Source organism: Alosa sapidissima, chromosome 19 (assembly GCF_018492685.1).
Source record: "Alosa sapidissima isolate fAloSap1 chromosome 19, fAloSap1.pri, whole genome shotgun sequence".
NCBI lineage: Eukaryota > Metazoa > Chordata > Actinopteri > Clupeiformes > Clupeidae > Alosa > Alosa sapidissima.
Window position 1 is genome coordinate 29734726 of NC_055975.1, and position 14297 is coordinate 29749022.

A 14297-nucleotide genomic window follows, 5' to 3' on the forward strand; every position below is an offset into this window, starting at 1 on the left:
ATTAGGCTACCTCCAGCCTTGTTCGCCACACCACTAACACCCTGCTAACTTCCCGATGAACACTCCGAACCCGTGAAACATTATTCCCACCAGTGACATTGGGCAAACGATTCAACGTTTGTGCTTGGTGTAAGCTAAACTATGGAGTAAACTCTCACTTTGTCCAGCTGCATCATTGAAGGCAGGGACGCATCTGAAGCCTCACTAAACGAATCACCGTCATTTCCTGAAGGCAGATATTCCCCTTCAGAATCAGGGTCCGCGAATAGAAGACCCAACACTTCATTTCAGGTAAACTTTTTTGATGCCATTAGACGATAATCTAATGCAAATACTCGCTAACGTTGACAATATCGCTCTGACTAAGTGGCTCACACGCACACTAGCTCCGGTATTGCACGCACTGATTCAATACGCTGTAGCTCAAAACTTTTGTTTAAACCATGACCTTTTTCGGACTCGGGGATGACGTATGACATGTTTGCCACCTAGTGGAGTGGATGTCGAACGAAATATGACACCCTATTTGACTAAATCGGCCGTTTTATTCAGTACCGCATCTTGTCGAGTAAACTCGACAGTGGCGCCTAGAGGGTTAACAGTGAAATATTGTAGTGAGGACTTTTATTTTGAAACAGTTTTTGGAGAGGAAGCAGTTGAAGCAGAGGAAGCAGTTGAACAGGATGTGTAGTCTTAATAAGGCCAGTTTGTATGCTTAAAGCCTGAGACTGGCAGTTGATCCAGGTGGCCTGAACACCTGCCATAGGATTCTAATTGCTTAACGGCCGTATTATGATGTCACAATCAGCAATGTTAAGTCTATGGGGATTTTTAATAAGTTTTTCTTTAATAGTTTAAAAAGTATAAAACTTTCAAAGTTGAAAAGACATAGCAGCTTGGTCCGTTTGAAGACCTACGTTACAAAGTTTGAACAAAGTTTCTAAGTTAAACTGTTCAAGAGAAATTGCGTACGGAAAAAGTGGTAAGCGGAATAATAATAAGAAGTTGTTGATGTTGTTGCCTTGGAAGAACAGTACAGTGCATTTTCATTCACTGTAATAAGAAGTTGTTGTTGTTGCCTAGGAAGAACAGTACAGTGCATTTTCATGCACTGTAATAAGAAGAAATCGGATAACAGTAGATTGCATTTTCATGCACTCTAATAATAAGAAATCATAGAAACACAATGGGTGCCTTCGCAGCTTCGCTGCTTGGCCCCCAATAATATGTGTGTGCATCTTGTGTGTAAGCACTGGGCATAACAGACACTGTATGTGTTTGTGCGTGTGTGTGTGTATGTGTTTGTGTGTGTGTGAAAAAGAGCATTGGACAGACACTTAGAAGTTTGAAACTGCCTCCTTTATTTATTTATTTGTTTATTTATTTAATCACTATTTTATCACAAAGAAAGTCCGAGAAATGCAGACTTAGACTAGAGGAGTGTTTCTGTATATAAACTGTACACGGAGCAAGGCACTATACAGGACATCTTACCTCCACCCAAAACACTCTACACCCGCACCCTCCTCCACTCACACCCTCCTCCACCCAAAACACTCTACACCCACACCCTCCTCCACTCACACCCTCCTCCACTCAAAACACTCTACACCCGCACCAGGGGCCTCGTCTAGGAGAGCTGGCGGTTAGGTGCACAACAAAAAAGGACACACACTTGCAAAAAGGACACACACTTGCATGTAAACTGGTTTGGAGACAGAGAGAGTAAAGTAAAGCAGAGGAGGAAGAGGGTCTCCAGTGTTGGTGCTGCAGCTGCGCCCTGCTCTCTGACACACTGACACACACTTAGACACCTCTAGTTGTATTACACAGTTACACTTCAGCGCCAAAACACACAGGATGTGACCTCAGCACTGCGCTCAGCGTCAGAGGGGGCAGAGGTCATGACCTCTGACCTTGGGGGCCAGGGTGAGAGGTTCATCCCAGCAGGGCGGAGATCGGAGCCTCTCTTCAAATGTGATTGGTTAATTCACACAGAACTGTAGACTTCATTCGACGGTGATTGGTTAATACTCACAAAACTCTAGACTTCATTTAATTGTGATTGGTTAACACACAGAGAGCTGTACGCTTCCTCTACCTGAGACAGTGGAGCTGTACGCTAACTGAGACAGTGGAGCTGTACACTAACAGTGGAGCAGTACGCTAACTGAGACAATGAAGCTGTATGCTAACAGTGGAGCAGTAGGCTAACTGAGGCAGTGGAGCTGTATGCTAACAGTGGAGCTGGGAGCTGTATGCTAACTGAGGCAGTGGAGCTGTATGCTAACAGTGGAGCTGTATGCTAACTGAGACAGTGGAGCTGTAGGCTAACTGAGACATTGGAACAGTGGAGCTGTATGCTAACTGAGACAGTGGAGTTGTATGCTTCCTCCTGGCTGGTAGTGACGGTCTGCACACCCCTTGGGGGTTGCAGGGGTGCCAGGTTTGAAAAACACACTCCACTCGAGGGCTGCAACCAGTGCAACAGGGTTGCCAGGTTGGAAAAATAACCCCCCTTTAATGGCTGTAACCAGTGCTACAGGGTTGCCAGGATGGAAAAATACACCACCATCAATGGCTGCAGTCATTGCGACAGGGTTGCCAAGTTGGAAACATAGCCCCTAGGTCTGCAGCCAGCTGTATAGGGTTGCCAGGTTGGAAACAAAGCCCCTAGGTCTGCAGCCAGCTGTACAGGGTTGCCAGGTTGGAAACATAGCCCCTAGATCTGCAGCCAGCTGTATAGGGTTGCTAGGTCTGCCGCCAGCTGTACGGGGTTGCCAGGTTGGAAACATAGCCCCTAGGTCTGCAGCCAGCTGTATAGGGTTGCCCTGGGGCCAGTGTGAGAGGCTGATCAGGCTGGATAAATATGTGTGATGGTTACAAGCGTGTTTCAATTGCGACTTTCACTCCCAGTAGCACACAGAAGCTGAGCCAAGCACAAATCAAGGTCACTCAGACACACACACACACACACACACACACACACACACACTCCCTCAGTCACACACTCTGTAAAATCTCTAGTAAATAAATCCAGGAGCAGCCTGCTCTGTCTGTGCGTGCATGGCATTGTGACAGGAAGTCATCTTGATGGGTGGGCGGGGCATCTGGGCATCATCAGCCTCAGGCCCCACCCAGTGCTTTACAGTCACGTCTCCATGGCAATTGTTGCCAGGTTGCTAAAAGAGTCCTTTGGCTTTCTTCAAGTTGACCTGTTTCCAGCCAGGCAGAGCTTCAAACTCCTCCCTCTTTAAATCCAAGGCCTCCTATAGAAACACAACAGAGAGAAATATTACACACACACACTCACTCACACACAAACACACACACTCACTCACACACACACACACTTTCTCTCTCTTTCATATTCAGGGCCTCCTATAGAAACACAAAACAGAGAAATATTACTCTCACTCACTCACTCACACACACACACACACTTTCTCTCTCTTTCATATTCAGGGCCTCCTATAGAAACACAAAACAGAGAAATATTACTCTCACTCCCTCACTCACACACACACACCCTCTCTTCATATCCAGGGCTTCCTGCAGGAACACAACACAGAGAAATATTACACACACAGACACACACTCACACACACACTCCATGTCCAGTGCCCTAGACAGGAACACAACACACACACATAGTTGTGTGTGAGGTGGAGCAGCGACCCAGGTTCAACTCCACAACCCACCCTTGTGTGTCTGTGCTGCTTTGGATGAAAGGGCCTGATAAGTACCTCAACTTTAGGTTTAGAAATCACACACACACACACACACACACACACACACACACACTTCATATACAGTGCCTCTGTATAAAGAACTACAGGAAAACACAATACAAAGAAATATTGTTAACAGGGTTCCTACACATTTTCCATTTCAAAATTCCAAACTCAAATTTCCAAACTTCTCGGTAGATTTTTCTGACCATATTCTCGACATTGCGGCCACATCTGGTTTGGGATAACTCGGTGAAAACAAAGGTATGGACAACTGAAGTGAATTAAAAAATGACACTTAATATTCGTCCATTTAGCTGGTTCATTTTTAGTTGTAGGCCTATCTTAGTTGCATCTTGACGATGGGGACTGACAGTTAAGCTACACAACAGTAGGAATGGTTCATTATGACCTGAGTGAAGTGATTAGTACTGCAAATGCAATAGCCTGGAAACACAAATATTTCTCCATACCCTTATTTCTTTTTTCCATACTTATCCAGACCTGGAAATTACTAATCAAATTCCATACTTTTCCAGGTTTTCCATACTGCGTAGGAACCCTGTGTTAAATACATACCCAAACCAACAAAGACACACACACACAGGGATAGAGTGGTCCCATGCAGAGGGACACACACACACACTCACACACACGGGGATAGAGTGGTCCCATGCAGTTGAAAGGTTGGTAGCAGAGTGCTGGTGCCTGCGCTCACACACAATAAAGCAAAGCCCTGTAACCACAGCAACCGATTACCCATAATCCACCTGCCCCAGAAAGAAGACTCAGGCCAAAGAGGACAGGAAGTTAAGAAAGAAGAGGCAGAGGGAACGCAAGCAGCTCATTGGCCGTCCACCTCTGAGTGCAGGCAAGCAGCTGATTGGCCGTCCACCACGGTGGTTCTGTGAGGGTGTGAGTTAAGTCAGAAGAACAGGATTAAGACTCACCTTCCCAGAATTCCCTACGGCTGGCCCTAGAAGTGTAAAGGTGGAGTTAGAGGGGAATCCTGCTGGCCCGGGGCTCAGGTCACAGCAGCACCTACTTTATGACCAACTCGTAATTACCAACTCGTAATTCCCCACTTTATATGACCAACTCGTAATTACCAACTCGTAATTCCCCACTTTATATGACCAACTCATAATTACCAACTCGTAATTCCCTACTTTATATGACCAACTTGTAATTCCCTACTTGTAATTACCAACTCGTAATTCTCTACTCCTAATTACAAACTCTTAATTCCCTACTTTATATGACCAACTCGTACTGTCCTACTCCTAATTGCCAACTCATAAATGTCCTACTTGTAATTCCCTACTCCTAATTATACCAACCCGTAATTTCCTACTCCTAATTACCTACTTGAGAGTACTTCATAATACAGTACCTTTCACTACTTACACATTATTACTTCATAATTACTTACCCCTAATAATGTCAGATCTGCTTACTCGCAATCATTTCATAATTTCTCACCTGTTATTATACTCAAATACTCATAATATATGTGTGTGTATATATATATATATATATACTGTATATATATGTGTGTGTGTGTCTATATGTGTGTCTGTGTATCACATGAACACTAATGTGTCTTGAATCAGTGGACCTGCACTGGGCACCCTTAACACACAGATAGGCACCATCACGATCTTGATCAGTCAGACATGTCAATCACCGCAGCTGACCACTGATGGGACTGTCCAGCAGCCAGAGGGCGGGTTCTCACCTCAAAGTCCTCCTCTGATAGGTAGATTTCCAGGCGTAGGGGGTCGACTCCCTGGGGAAGGGGGCGTGTCTTCAGGGCAGAGAGAGGGTAGGTGTTCTGGCACAAGCGGGCAAGGACGTCCTCCACCAGGATGATCTGATTACACACCTCTGCCTCCTACACACACACACACACGTGCACATACAGTACACACACACACACACACAGTACACACACACACACACACACACACGCACACGCGCATATACACCCACGCACGCACGCATGCATTCACGCACGCACACACACACACACACGCACGCACAGAAACAAAAAACACATGAATAATGATTAAGGCCTTCATCAGAATGCTGCGATTGTATACCTCTGGCCTCTTCATACACGCACGCACACACATGCAAACGTGCACACACACGCACACACACACATCCTCACACACACACGCGCACACACACATGCTCGCGCACACACACACCCACCCACAGTCGAAGAAAACGATGGTTACGTATGTTACGCGGTTCTATGAATCTCGGATGACCCCCAGAGGCAAATACTATCAAATACTGGACCTCCATACCTACGTGATGGACATCCAGGTGCTGAAAGCACCGCCTCTGGCGGTCAGGAGAAATGAAATAGAACACAGTCAAGTCCACTTGTAGCACACACACTCACACACACACCTTCTCTGTGATGTGGGCGATGTCCTGGCGGTGCTCCCAGCTGGGGAACATGTTGGTGAAGGTCAGCGGTTCCAGACCAGCGTGGACCAGGTACGCCTTAGGGACAGCAGCTTTCTCACTCTTAGCTGAGAGAGAGAGAGAGAGAGAGAGAGAGAGAGAGAGAGAGAGAGAGAGAGAGAGAGAGAGAGAGAGAGGGAGAGGGAGAGGGAGAGAGAGAGAGAGAGAGAGAGAGATCATTTCCATGATGCCCATGGCCCTCAGCTGACAGCTCTCTGGTCCAATCAGCTGGCAGCAGCGGCGCCAGACCCCGCCTCAGTGCTCACCTCGGCAGTACTGCAGCACGGTTTCCATGGCGCACTTCCTATCTGCATCCCAGCGGATGTGGGCGGAGCCAGGGCTCTCAGAGTCCTGAGGCCACCAGCCCTGCCACAGGTACACCTCATGGAAGTTATCCACCAGGAACAGAGCTGCACACACACACACACACACCCACACACACATGCGCGCACACACACGCCCACACACACATGCGCGCACGCACACACAACACACGCACGCACGCACACACATACACCCACGCACATGCAAACATGCACACACACGGACACAGATACACACACACACACGCACACAGAGAGATACACACACAGACAGACATAGAGAGTATGGTTATTCATTAGGATGTCATTGCGCAGACCCAGCTATCAGTTTAGTACAGTTTTGTCCACGCGAGTCGGTTCCTGAGTTACTAACAGGAAGTTGCAAACAGAAAGCCCCCTGAAGTTCTATCCCGATTCGACAGCTCCCAGAGTACCCAGAGTTTGAATTTCCAACATGGCTGCTACACCCATTAACAGTAACATGGTTCCCATTCTAATTTCCAACATGGCTGCTGCATCCATTAGTCGCTATGCTGCCATGACCGTTGCTTGTGTGAAATACTGTGTAATGCTTTTTTACAAACTGGTATTGCTAAATCTGGTAACAATTGCTAACAGCAAAAAAGCACAGTGTGTGTGTGTGTGTGTGTGTGTGTGTACGTGTGTGTACCTGGCTGGGGGGCAGAGTAGAGGTGTGTGTGTGTGTGTGTACCTGGCTGGGGCGCAGAGTAGAGGTCCTCCTGAAGGCAGGGCTGGGAGCTGACTAGGCCAGGGGCCTGGGAGGGGTGGAAGAGCTCGCGCGCCACAAACTCCCCCGACGAGCTGCTCAGCAGGAACACACGCGGGGTAAAGTCACACTTCCCAGGGTCTGAGGACGGACACACACACACACACACACACACACACAGATGTAAAGACAACCTCTCTGTATAACATAAATACAAATAACACACACACGCACACAAATAAACACGCGCGCGCACACACACACACACACACACACACACACACACACACACACACACACACACACGCACCCCTACCCTGCAGCATGCAGTCATATACCTTCACACACACACACACACACACACACACACACACACACACACACACACCTACCCTGCAGCATGCAGTCATATACCTTCACACACACACACACACGCACCTACCCTGCAGCATGCAGTCATTTACCTTCACACACACACACACACCTACCCTGCAGCATGCAGTCATATACCTTCACACACACACACCTACCCTGCAACATGCAGTCATATACCTTCACACACACACACCTACCCTGCAGCATGCAGTCGTAGGCCTTCACACACACACACCTACCCTGCAGCATGCAGTCGTAGGCCTTGCGGTCCTTCCGTCCGAGAGCCTCCCAGAAGCCCAGAGGCTCCTCCCCCTCCTCACACTCATGGATGGTCACCTGACAGCTGCTATGAAGCCCCGCCTCCAGTGGTCGTCTGGGAAACACACACACACTCAGAGGATGAAAAAACTCCTCTTTATTGTATTCTGCTCTGTGTGTGTGTGTGTGTGTGTGTGTGTACTCACTGTTCTTTGATGCGTTCAGCGGCGGTGCGGGCGACAGCGCGTGTGTGTGTCTGGGCCTTGCAGCCGTGCCACAGGTAGATGTGGGCCTGCTGGATCCCCAGCAGCACCAGGGAGGAGCGGGAGCGCAGGGAGCTGCAGTGACAAGCCACCTCCAGCAGGTGGCCCTCCACCGGCACCTCCCCACGCACACAGTACAGCCGCCACTCATCTGCACACACACACAGGACAGAAAACACTCAGAGTTTGCAGACAGACAGACAGACAGACACACACACACAGACAGGTAGACAGACAGAAGGACAGGCTCTGTTCCAAATGGGAAAAGACGCTGTGTACAAGATACTTAACCCGGGAGCATGGCAAATAGACTAAACTTTCTCTTCTTGTCTGCTAATATACTTAACCAGGGAGCATGGCAAATAGACTAAACGTTCTGCTAAGATACCTTTGAATATGTTGAAGGCAGCTTTGATATATCCTCTATGCTGCCTATTACCCACACATCTGTGTGGCACCTCTCTCAAACAGCTGTAGAAAGTAAACAATGATGGCTGACAAAAAAATGGTTGCAGATTGTGTTGAAATGTCATTTGTATTGAAATGTCATTTGTTTGATATTTTTTCACTTTTATTATTCTAGGTAGAATTAAACAGTGTTGTTGCAACTGATGTTGAAAATCTAGGTAGAATTAAACAGTGCTGTTGCAACTGATGTTGAAAATCTAGGTAGAATTAAACAGTGTTGTTGCAACTGATGTTGAAAATCTAGGTAGAATTAAACAGTGCTGTTGCAACTGATGTTGAAAATCTAGGTAGAATTAAACAGTGCTGTTGCAACTGATGTTGAAAATCTAGGTAGAATTAAACAGTGCTGTTGCAACTGATGTTGAAAATCTAGGTAGAATTAAACAGTGCTGTTGCAACTGATGTTGAAAATCTAGGTAGAATTAAACAGTCCTGTTGCAACTGATGTTGAAAATCTAGGTAGAATTAAACAGTGCTGTTGCAACTGATGTTGAAAATCTAGGTAGAATTAAACAGTGCTGTTGCAACTGATGTTGTTTCGATCCGTACCTGGGGCTGCCTAAGAGGGGCGTGGTCTGAGGAATCAAATTAAAGCTGATTGGCTGCCGAGGGCCGAGTTCCACCCCTCATCACATTTGCTTTACTTAGCCATTACATGGACAGAATAGCTGTTGAGGGAGGCTACTCGGGTTTGGCTATGGCTTCTTTTGTAAACGCACATTTGATTTGGCAGAAATTATGTGAATTAACAACATGATAGCCATGGTGATTTACCGTGGTGCGTAAAATTGAAAAGCTAAACAAGCTAGTCTACGTTAGAGTTGTCCGACTGTAGAAGTTGGACAGTATGGATGGAGCTATGCATGGCCAGAGTGAATGACCGCTTGCTATGCGAGGGAACAACTTGATTTATCAAGCTCAACGCTGCTCAGATCATTTAGCCCAGGCCTATGTTACCGGAGCATCTAAAACAATAGTCTACAAAAACATTTGAACACATGTTGCACAAATTCCTTATAGCTCGTAAGTTATCGCTGAACTCCCATAGTCATAGACATTGTTGTTATGTTTAATCTATTTCAGTGGGCTACATCACTAGTATTTATGGTTCTCAAACGGCATGCTGCATATCCATCATCACAGCATCATATGCTGAGAGACTTCTGTCAAACGTGCCGTAGCTAGGCCTACGGCAAAACCTGCACGAGCCATAACCCTTTGAATGCGAGCATGGTGAAAGGTGGAACACGAGCCGTAACCCTTGGATACGAGCATGGTGAAAGGTGGAACACGAGCCGTAACCCTTGGATACGAGCATGGTGAAAGGTGGAACTCGGCCCGCTCAGCTTTAACTTGAGTCGGACGTCAGACCCTGCCCCAGGCAAAAATAGAAACAACATTATTACCGATTTTTCAATTATCCATTTTTCCATATCCATATCCGGATTTCCATATCCGATCTTTCAATTATCCATACCCATACTGTCAACGTTATCTAACCATTCAAAACCATTAACTTCAGTCTTATCTTATGACACCATGCACAGACACACTTTGTTTGGAACAGAACAGACAGACAGACAGACAGATATATAGATAAACAGGATAGATAGATAGATAGATAGATAAATAGATAGATAGATAGATTGATAAATATGATAAGTAGATAGATAGATTAATAGAAAGATAGATAGATAGATAAACATGATAGATAGAGATAGATAGACAAACAGGATAGATAGAAGGATAGATAGATAGATAGATAGAGATAGATAGATAGAGAGATAGATAGATAGATAGATAGATAGATAAACAGGATAGATAGATAGATAGATAGAGAGATAGATAGATAGATAGATAGATAGATAAACAGGATAAGTATCTCACTCTGGATGTTCTCCTCCTCTTCCTCTCGTTTCCCAGCATGCACCACCATCCCTCCGTTAAAACACTGCAGGAAACATGGAGGCTCTTTACCCTGCTGCACCTGCACCTGAGAGGGATAGAGAGAGAGAGAGAGAGAGAGAGAGAGAGAGAGAGAGAGAGAGAGAGAGAGAGAGCGCATGCATCTCAGCATATCTTCTCTTCGCACACACACAGGGATCTTTCCAGCTCCCTCTCCTACACACACACTAGGGATGGGCATGATTAATCAACTCGATCACATTAATTTGCTATTGATTAAACTAATGCAGGTTGCGTAGTATGAGTCTTGAAGCAATGAAATTAATAATTCACTGTATGGCAGCAATTAAACATTTTACCACCCGGGGGCAATATTTGACGCCATAGTCAGTTACCTGTGAGTTTCCGTTTTGATTTCAAAAGTAGTCAGTTACCTGAGAGCTTCCGTTTTGATTTCAAAAGTAGGCCTAATCATGAAGAGGTCATGGTGAAGTGTGGCGTGCGACCATTTTGATTTTAAAAAATAACGACTTAGTTCACTGCAAACACTGTAATGCCATGTATAAGTAGCCTACAACATGGCGACGACTCAAATGATGTAGCCTAGGCTACCAATTAAACAAAGTGCATCCGACGCTGGCTAATGTCTCTGGCGGGGCATCCTGCTCTCAGTGTCAAGACGGCGGATTCCTAAAGAAATGCAAGCACCCCACAATTGTACATTGTACAGTCATTCGAAGAGCTGTAAACACTGTTGTAAGGCTGCAAATCCGCTTGGAGCTCCAGTGGAAGTTTGATTTGGCGACGAGAACTCTGTTTAAGAACGTCGGCTCAGAGCTGTAGGTTCCGCTGCTTTTAGAGCACCGCAGCGCATAGACTACATCTTCAAGTTTAGCCTAACCAAGCGTCCAGTTTAGCCTAACCAAGCGTCCAGTTTAGCCTAACCAAGCGTCCAGTTTAACTGCCACAAGTTGTTCTTCTTGTAATAAAGATCTCATCAAGGAAAAGCACGATGTATTTTTGTATTTCCATTGCATTTTTAATTTATAAAAAGTGAAATAAACAATGAATTTTAATATAAAAATATTAATGATTAATCGATAGTCGATCGTTAATTCTCCCGACGATCGACTAAGAAAATGTAATCGAATGCCCATCCCTAACACACACACACACCTCTAGTTCCTGCCACACACACACACACACACCACATGTACCTGTGGCCCCCTCTCCTCATCTAGTTGGATGGTCATGAGTGCCGAGGTTCCCTTCTCGCTGACTGAGGAGTGCCTGCCCTGCCAGAAGAAGTAGCAGCACTTCTCTCGGCCAGCGGGGGCGCTGCGCACCTGATCCGGACGCTGACGACTGCCCACTGCAGAGAGGAAGAGAGAGATGGAGGGAGTGAGAGAGGGGAGAGAGAGCAGAGAGAGATGGAGAGAAAGAGAGAGATGGAGATCGATGGAGGAGGTATGATAAACATGAGCGCCTTCATTCAAAACAATAATTCAGAAGAAAAGGGGCCATGCCGATTAAAGGGGCCAAGCCGATTAAAGGGGCCATGCCGATTAAAGGGGCCATGCCGATTAAAGGGGCCATGCTGATTAAAGGGGCCATGCCGATTGAAGGGGCCATGCCGATTGAAGGGCCAATGCTGATTAAAGGGGCCATGCCGATTAAAGGGGCCATGCTGATTAAAGGGGCCATGCCGATTGAAGGGCCAATGCTGATTGAAGGGCCAATGCTGATTGAAGGGGCTATGTCGATAAAAGGGGCCATGCCGATGAAAGGGCCAATGCTGATTGAAGGGGCTATGTCGATAAACGGGGCCATGCCGATAAAAGGGGCCTTGCCGATTAAAGGGCCAATGCTGATCGAAAGGGCCAATGCAGATTAAAGGGGCCATGCCGATTAAAGGGCCAATGCTGATTAAGGGGCCATGCCGATTAAAGGGGCCATGCCGATGAATGGGTCATGCTGATGAAGGTGCTCAGTTTGCTTTGTTCTGATCTGTGTCCATGCTGTTAAACAGAGCCAGTACACAACCATATACAGCCAATTAGGAGCCAGTACGCAACCATATACAGCCAATTAGGAGCCAGTACGCAACCATATACAGCCAATTAGGAGCCAGTACGTAGCCATATACGGCCAATTAGGAGCCAATACGTAGCCATATACTGTGCAGCCAATTAGGAGCCAGTATACAGCCATATACAGCCAATTAGGAGCCAGTACACAACCATATACAGCCAATTAGGAGCCAGTACCCAACCATATACAGCCAATTAGGAGCCAGTATGCAACCACAGGAGCCACTAATCATGGGCCATAATGAATGAGGGGGATTCACACACACACACACAGACAGACTAACCTGCGGCGCTGACCATGTACTTCCACTTGACCACGTATGCGTCCCCCTCGTGGAACTGTCCGACGCTCTGGCGGGGCAGACGACTGTAGTCGAACTCCAGGACGTGCCACGCCTCCACACTGGTGGTGCTCACCTCCAGACTACGCAGCCTACACACACACACACACACACACACCCATCAGCCTCCACACTGGTGGTGCTCACCTCCAGACTACGCAGCCTACACACACACACACACACCCATCAGCCTCCACACTGGTGGTGCTCACCTCCAGACAACGCAGCCTACACACACACACACCACACACACCCATCAGCCTCCACACTGGTGGTGCTCACCTCCAGACTACGCAGCCTACACACACACACCACACACACACACCCATCAGCCTCCACACTGGTGGTGCTCACCTCCAGACTACGCAGCCTACACACACACCACACACACACACACACCCCCATCAGCCTCCACACTGGTGGTGCTCACCTCCAGACTACGCAGCCTACACACACACACCCATCAGCCTCCACACTGGTGGTGCTCACCTCCAGACTACGCAGCCTACACACACACCACACACACACACACACACACACACACACACACACACCCATCAGCCTCCACACTGGTGGTGCTCACCTCCAGACTACGCAGCCTACACACACACACACCACACACACACACACACACACACACACACCCATCAGCCTCCACACTGGTGGTGCTTACCTCCAGACTACGCAGCCTACACACACACACCCATCAGCCTCCACACTGATGGTGCTCACCTCCAGACTACGCAGCCTACACACACACACCACACACACACACACACACACACACACACACACCCATCAGCCTCCACACTGGTGGTGCTCACCTCCAGACTACGCAGCCTACACACACACACACACACACACACACACACACCCATCAGCCTCCACACTGGTGGTGCTTACCTCCAGACTACGCAGCCTACACACACACACACACACACACACCCCCATCATGAAAATGTCCTGCTCCTCTCACACACACACACACACACACACACACACACACAGACCCTTACCCATCCTCCTCTCCCCCCTGGACGCGTCCATGTCCACGGCCGATGTCCTGGCCCTCTAGTCGTGTGCTGACGGGGCTCTGCAGCAGGGGGAGCATTAGACGCACGTCGTACGCACACGGAGCCACGCCAGCCTCTTTACCGCTCACTTCAACCTGGACACACACACACGCACACACACACACACACACACACACACACAGCTGTAGTGGTGCGCATGGTAGCAAGGAGGCTAACCCCCATAAGTGCTAGCATCTATGACTGGCACATCTCTTAGGTTAATTCACTGCACAGACCTACACACACACACACACACACTTCTCTT

The 14297-nt window shown here is 47.5% G+C and overlaps 1 protein-coding gene across 1 annotated transcript in view; it reads right to left on the reverse strand.

Annotated features, from left to right (window-relative positions):
• Positions 1 to 1340: 1340 nt before the first annotated feature.
• Positions 1341 to 14297, reverse strand: part of LOC121692764 (supervillin-like) — a 67636-nt gene continuing 54679 nt past the window's right edge. Inside the window, 11 exon segments of the mRNA XM_042071640.1 lie at positions 1341 to 3269; positions 5470 to 5625; positions 6153 to 6277; positions 6476 to 6619; positions 7245 to 7400; positions 7874 to 8007; positions 8099 to 8306; positions 10511 to 10616; positions 11746 to 11900; positions 12903 to 13051; positions 13976 to 14127. Of these exon segments, the coding sequence (XP_041927574.1) occupies positions 3183 to 3269; positions 5470 to 5625; positions 6153 to 6277; positions 6476 to 6619; positions 7245 to 7400; positions 7874 to 8007; positions 8099 to 8306; positions 10511 to 10616; positions 11746 to 11900; positions 12903 to 13051; positions 13976 to 14127 (1572 nt within the window). The 3' untranslated portion in view covers positions 1341 to 3182.